Here is a 7,086-nt window from a genome sequence, read left to right as displayed (position 1 = left end):
CGGATAGGCATTCACGGAAGTCCCGCCAGCCGGTCCGCGGGCTATTTAGGGTCCCATAACTGACCGGGCGCGGTCTCAAACTCAGGCCCGGCAGGAGTGCTCGGAGGGCGGAAAGGCATTCACGGAGGTCCCGCCAGCCGGTCCGCGGGCTATTTAGGGTCCCATAACTGACCGGGCGCGGTCTCTAACCCACGCCCGGCAGGAGTGCTCGGAGGGCGGATAGGCATTCACGGAGGTCCCGCCAGCCCGTCCGCGGGCCATTCAGGGTCCCATACATGACCGGGCGCGGTCTCTAACCCACGCCCGGCGGGAGTGCTCGGAGGGCGGATAGGCATCCACGGACGTCCCGCCAGCCGGTCCGCGGGCCATTCAGGGTCCCATACATGACCGGGCGCGGTCTCGAACTCAGGCCCGGCAGGAGTGCTCGGAGGGCGGATAGGCATTCACGGAGGTACCGCCAGCAGGTCCGCGGGCCATTTAGGGTCCCATAAGTGACCGGGCGCGGTCTCGAACTCACGCCCGGCAGGAGTGCTCGGAGGGCGGATAGGCTTTCACGGTGGGCCCGCCAGCCGGTCCGCGGGCCATTTAGGGTCCCATAAGTGACCGGGCGCGGTCTCTAACCCACGCCCGGCAGGAGTGCTCGGAGGGCGGACAGGCTTTCACGGAGCTCCCGCCAGCCGGTCCGCGGGCCATTTAGGGTCCCATAAGTGACCGGGCGCGGTCTCGAACTCACGCCCGGCAGGAGTGCTCGGAGGGCGGATAGGCTTTCACGGTGGTACCGCCAGCCGGTCCGCGGGCCATTTAGGGTCCCATAAGTGACCGGGCGCGGTCTCTAACTCAGGCCCGGCAGGAGTGCTCGGACGGCGGATAGGCATTCACGGAGGTACCGCCAGCCGGTCCGCGGGCCAATTAGGGTCCCATAAGTGACCGGGCGCGGTCTCTAACCCACGCCCGGCAGGAGTGCTCGGAGGGCGGACAGGCTTTCACGGAGCTCCCGCCAGCCGGTCCGCGGGCCAAATAGGGTCCCATAAGGGACCGGGGGCGGACGCTAAACCACGCACTCAACTCGGCACTCTGAAGCACCCAAGAGCGCTTTTTACTAGAAAACGTGCTCAGCTCGTCGAGAAAATGCACTCTAAGCAATACAATTAAAAATGCTTATAAAACATAAACCAAACGTTGCAGGTGGTCATTTCTTCATGCGCAGTGATAAACTCGGCACTCTGAAGCACCCAAGAGCGCTTTTTACTTTGCCAACCTAACCAGAGTGACGGGAGAGGGACCATCCAGAAAACGTGCTCAGCTCGTCGAGAAAATTCGATTTAAGCAATAAAACTAAAAATGCTTATAAAACATAAACCAAACGTTGCAGGTGGTCATTTCTGCATGCGCAGTGATAAACTGGGCACTCTGAAGCCCCCAAGAGCACTTTTTACTATGCCAACCTAACCAGAGTGACGGGAGAGGCACCATCCAGAAAACGTGCTCAGCTCGTCGAGAAAATGCGATTTAAGCAATAAAACAAAAAATGCTTATAAAACATAAACCAAACGTTGCAGGTGGTCATTTCTGCATGCGCAGTGATAAACCCGGCACTCTGAAGCACCCAAGAGCGCTTTTTACTAGAAATAGTGCTCAGCTCGTCGAGAAAATGCGCTCTAAGCAATACAATTAAAAATGCTCATAAAACATAAACCAAACGTTGCAGGTGGTAATTTCTTTATGTGCAGTGATAAACTCGGCACTCTGAAGCACCCAAGAGCGCTTTTTACTTTGCCAACCTAACCAGAGTGACGGGAGAGGCACCATCCAGAAAACGTGCTCAGCTCGTCGAGAAAATGCGATTTAAGCAATAAAACTAAAAATGCTTATAAAACATAAACCAAACGTTGCAGGTGGTCATTTCTGCATGCGCAGTGATAAACTGGGCACTCTGAAGCCCCCAAGAGCGCTTTTTACTATGCCAACCTAACCAGAGTGACGGGAGAGGCACCATCCAGAAAACGTGCTCAGCTCGTCGAGAAAATGCGATTTAAGCAATAAAACAAAAAATGCTTATAAAACATAAACCAAACGTTGCAGGTGGTCATTTCTGCATGCGCAGTGATAAACCCGGCACTCTGAAGCACCCAAGAGCGCTTTTTACTAGAAATAGTGCTCAGCTCGTCGAGAAAATGCGCTCTAAGCAATACAATTAAAAATGCTCATAAAACATAAACCAAACGTTGCAGGTGGTCATTTCTTTATGTGCAGTGATAAACTCGGCACTCTGAAGCACCCAAGAGCGCTTTTTACTTTGCCAACCTAACCAGAGTGACGGGAGAGGCACCATCCAGAAAACGTGCTCAGCTCGTCGAGAAAATGCGATTTAAGCAATAAAACTAAAAATGCTTATAAAACATAAACCAAACGTTGCAGGTGGTCTTTTCTGCATGCGCAGTGATAAACTGGGCACTCTGAAGCCCCCAAGAGCGCTTTTTACTATGCCAACCTAACCAGAGTGACGGGAGAGGCACCATCCAGAAAACGTGCTCAGCTCGTCGAGAAAATGCGATTTAAGCAATAAAAAAAAAAATGCTTATAAAACATAAACCAAACGTTGCAGGTGGTCATTTCTGCATGCGCAGTGATAAACTGGGCACTCTGAAGCCCCCAAGAGCGCGAGAAGGATAGCGTCTCTCAGGTTCTGGTGAACCAGAGGGTACAACAGGAGAGACCGGTCTTTTCAGAGTCTCTGTAGGGTTGCTTTCCCCCATATCAGGGACAGTGATGTGTGTTTCTGGAGCCACAGGTGTGCGTGAGAGATGATACCTGTTTCTCCGGAGATTTCCCCCAGACGCTTCTACGATGTAGGACCTTGGTGTGTTCGCTGTGGACACTACAGTACCTCTCTGTTGCATGTCCTGGACCCACACATGGTCTCCAGGTTGTAAGGCAGGCAAGGTGTGAGCTCTATGTCGTTTGTCAAAATTCAGTTTTTGTTTTTGTCTGTAGCTCCGCTCCTTCCTCCTCACCTTTTCCAAATCCGCTCCTTCTGGAACGAGCTGAGAGGGAATGACCGGAACAGTAGTACGTATTCTACGCCCCATTAGCAGTTCAGTTGGACTACAACCATTTGCTAAAGGTGCGGCACGGCAAGCCATCAAAGCTAAGTAGGGATCACTGGACTTTTTCAGTAGACTTTTGACAGTCCTTATTGCCCGCTCCACCTCCCCATTACTCTGTGGGAAATGTGGACTGGATGTGACATGTGAAAACCCCCACATCCGTGCAAACCTATTGAACTCTTCAGATGCAAATTGCGGACCATTATCGGAGCGTACAACCTCAGGTATACCATGTCGAGCAAAAATAGATTTACAGTGGGTAATTACAGCGTCTGAAGTTGTACACGAAAGCTTGGCTACCTCACAAAACCTTGAAAAGTAATCCACAACCGCAAGATACTGGTTTTTACCGAACTGAAACAAATCTACCCCTACTGTACACCATGGTCTTGAAGGAAACTCAGTTCCTAACATTGACTCCCTGTTGTTAACTCGCTCACGGGCACATGTGTCACACGTCTCAATGAGTTGCTTTAAATCTTTGCTAAGACCTGGCCACCACACAGATTGTTTAGCACGTTCTCTGCACTTGGTAATTCCTAAGTGACCTTCGTGAAGTTTGTTTAGCATTTCATCTCTGAGTGTTTTTGGAATGACCAGCCTACAGCCTAATAACAACAACCCATTCTGAACAGTCAGTTCACCTGCAAAAGGGAAATATGGCATAAAAGTCTTTTCAATCGAAAACTTGTCTGGCCAACCACTGACACAGAACCGCTTAAGCTGTCGCAAAATGTCATCTTTGTCCTGATGAGACTGAATCTCTTTAAGTCTCTTCTCAGTTGCAGGGAGGCTGGCCACTACGGTGTCGGCGTAGAGGTTGATCTCTTCCTCCCGTAGACTGTCCTCCGAAGACGTCACCGGTGCTCTTGATAGAACATCAGCTGTTGCGATGTCTTTGCCAGCCACATGGGATATGGTGAATGAAAATCTCATGAGACGCATTTTCAGGCGTTGTATACGTGGAGGTAGTTCGTCCAGATTTCTCGCGCCAAGTAGAGGGACTAGAGGTTTGTGGTCAGTTTGAACGAGAAAGTCCTTTCCAATCAAAAACTCTGCAAACCTCTCACATGCCCACGTTGTGGCTAGCGCTTCCTTCTCAATTTGCGCGTAGCGCTGCTCCGTGGTGCTCAATGCGCGTGATGCATATGCCACTGGTTTCCAGTCCATACTGCTTGTCTTCTGCAACAATACAGCACCCAGCCCATAAGAAGATGAATCTGCTGAGACTAGCGTATCAGCTGAAGGATCATACAATGCCAGCCCAGGAGGTGTTGTCAAGTCTATCTTTATGCTTTCAAAAGCCTGTATCTGCTGAGGTCCCCATGACCACATGTTCGTTTTTCTTAACAGATCTCTGAGTGGACGTGTCTTTTCTGCTAAGTGTGGCAAAAACTTGCCCAGGTGATTTGCCATTCCCAGAAATCTTCTCACCTCGGAAATGTTGGTTGGTTCCTTCATGGCTTTCACTGCATTTATTTTCTCTGGGTCGGGGCTAACTCCAGTTGCCTGAATGATCTGACCCAGGAACTTGATTTTAGTCTTTGAAAATTCACACTTATCATTAAGTGTCACGCCCGCGTCCCGTAGACAGGTGAGAGCTTCCCTTAGTCTTTTGTCGTGCTCTTCCTGATCCACTCCCCAGATGAGGACGTCATCCATCTGACACACTACTCCCTCCAGGCCTTCTAGGATTTGCTGCATGCGTTTCTGAAAGTGTTCTGGTGCCGAAGATAGTCCAAAGCACAGTCGATTGTAGCAATAGCGACCGAAAGGAGTGATAAAGGTTGTGAGCAGTGATGAGTCTTTTGAAAGAGGAATCTGCCAGAAACCTGCATTGGCATCCAGTTTCGAAAATACCTGGGCACCTGAAAGCTGTCCAAGCGTGTTCTCAACTGAAGGTAGCTGGTGCCTTTCTCTCAAAACCGACTTATTCAGTTGAGTGAGGTCTGAACATATTCTCACTCGGTCACGTGCGGGCTTGGGAACCACCACCATAGGTGCACACCATTCTGTAGGCTGCTCCACCTTGGAGATGACTCCTTGTCGCTCCATACGAGAAAGTTCCTCTTTAACCATTGGCAGTAAAGGGATAGAAATGCGTCGTGGAGTTGAGACGGAGAATGGTTGTGCTTCCGGCTTAAGTACAATATGGTATTCACCTTTCATGATTCCAAGCCCTGTGAATAGCTCCGGAAATTCCTGCTTGATTGTCTCTTTATTGTCCAAAGTAGCTGTATCAAGCCTAGCCACTAGCTGTAATGCAGTGGCTGCTTGTCTGCTCAGTAAAGCTGTACTTAGTCCTTCAACCACATAAATGAACTCCATTATGCTTTTGTCTCTTCTTTTGAGAGTCGCCGAAAACTTGCCTTTAACCTTTAACTGCGACCCGCCTGGCCCCATCAGCACTTTTCTGGTTTGCTTTAGTTCATTGAATTGTCCTTTCACATACATGCCAGCTGGAACTGCCGTCACATCCGCGCCTGTGTCAATTTTAAACACAGCGCTAGACTTGTCCATCTCTACTTCTGTCATCCACGGATCTGAAGATTCACAAGCCAATGAACCCAAAAATGAAACATCCTCTGAAGAAAAATCCTCTAATCTTTCTAGATGGACCTCATACATTTTCTTGGACCTGCACATTCTAGCAAAATGTCCCTTCTTTTTGCAATTATTGCATGAGGCATCTTTAGCCGGGCATTGCTGATAAGCGTGACCTTTTGTGTCTCCACATCTTGTGCACGGTTTGGTTTTGATGGAAAATCCTGGTTTCAGCTGCATTTTATGTTGTTTGGGTCTGGCGCCCCCCTGTAGTTTGATGCGTACACTATCAAGTTGAGTATTAACGACGTCTCCCTTGAAGTTTGTATTCAGCATTTCTTGTTGTTTCTTGACCATTTCACTCTGTCTGGCCTTTGTAACTGCTTTTTCTAATGTAAGCTCTGGATCCAGTTGCAACAGTTCTGACAAACGCTTGTCTCGAAGTCCAACTACAAGCCTATCTCTGACCATCTCATCGTGTAGTTGTCCATATCCACAGTGTTCAGCTAAACAATGAAGCGCGGTGATAAAGCTGTCTGCCGACTCGCCCATCTCCTGCTGCCGCTGATTAAACTTAGCTCTCTCAAAAATTATATTTCTCCGAGCTACAAAGTGAGCATCCAGTCTCTGCGTGACCCTGTGGTACTCACTCATGTGTTCTGGGGTGAGGTGGAGGGAAACCAAAATGTCCTCCGCTTCTTCTCCCATACTGTAGATTAGTGCATTCACTTGGTTCTCCTCCGCTTGAGTATCCAAACCTGATGCGATGCGAAACCTCTCAAAGCGTTTTATCCATTTGGGCCAGTCTTCTGCCTTGAACGTGAATTTTTCCGGTGGCATTACTTGATATTGCGCCATCTCCTCGAGCCTCGTTGTTTTCTTCCTCGTCTCCCTTAGCGTTAGCTCCTGCCTAGCCGTGCTAGCGGACTGAAGTTACTTTTATCACTTTCAACGTCCTGTCTTGCTTGGGACTTACACTAGTCCAGTAGTCTCTTCGCTTCGACACTTTTGGATCCCACTTCTGACACCATGTTCTATGGTTTAATAGGTACATAGAAACCCTTAAGGCAGAGACGGGACAGACGCCCGTTCATGTCAAGACGGAACATACTTTATTGTGTTCCCCTCCCCCAGCAACATATAACCCTCACAACGGTTCCTACCCCGCCTATTACTACAGTCATTTCTGCATGCGCAGTGATAAACCCGGCACTCTGAAGCACCCAAGAGCGCTTTTTACTAGAAATAGTGCTCAGCTCGTCGAGAAAATGCGCTCTAAGCAATACAATTAAAAATGCTCATAAAACATAAACCAAACGTTGCAGGTGGTCATTTCTTTATGTGCAGTGATAAACTCGGCACTCTGAAGCACCCAAGAGCGCTTTTTACTTTGCCAACCTAACCAGAGTGACGGGAGAGGCACCATCCAGAAAAC

The 7,086-nt window shown here is 49.2% G+C and overlaps 1 protein-coding gene across 1 annotated transcript; it reads right to left on the bottom strand.

Moving 5' to 3' along the window:
* Positions 1–2,665: 2,665 nt before the first annotated feature.
* Positions 2,666–6,777, bottom strand: LOC119118995 (uncharacterized protein K02A2.6-like). Its single transcript, XM_037245642.1, has 2 exons — positions 3,529–6,777; positions 2,666–2,891 (listed from the first exon to the last, which is right to left on the bottom strand). Exons 1-2 carry the CDS (start codon positions 6,507–6,509, stop codon positions 2,879–2,881), a joined length of 2,994 nt encoding a protein of 997 aa, XP_037101537.1. The 5' UTR covers positions 6,510–6,777; the 3' UTR covers positions 2,666–2,878.
* Between the last annotated feature and the right edge of the window lie 309 nt (positions 6,778–7,086).

This window comes from Syngnathus acus, unplaced genomic scaffold, assembly GCF_901709675.1.
Source record: "Syngnathus acus unplaced genomic scaffold, fSynAcu1.2, whole genome shotgun sequence".
Lineage (NCBI taxonomy): Eukaryota > Metazoa > Chordata > Actinopteri > Syngnathiformes > Syngnathidae > Syngnathus > Syngnathus acus.
This window is presented reverse-complemented; position numbering and strand designations above follow the sequence as displayed.

Bases quoted from the DNA above. Each gene is read 5' to 3' on its own strand.
- LOC119118995 (XM_037245642.1), bottom strand. From the start codon at position 6,509: ATGGCGCAATATCAAGTAATGCCACCGGAAAAATTCACGTTCAAGGCA.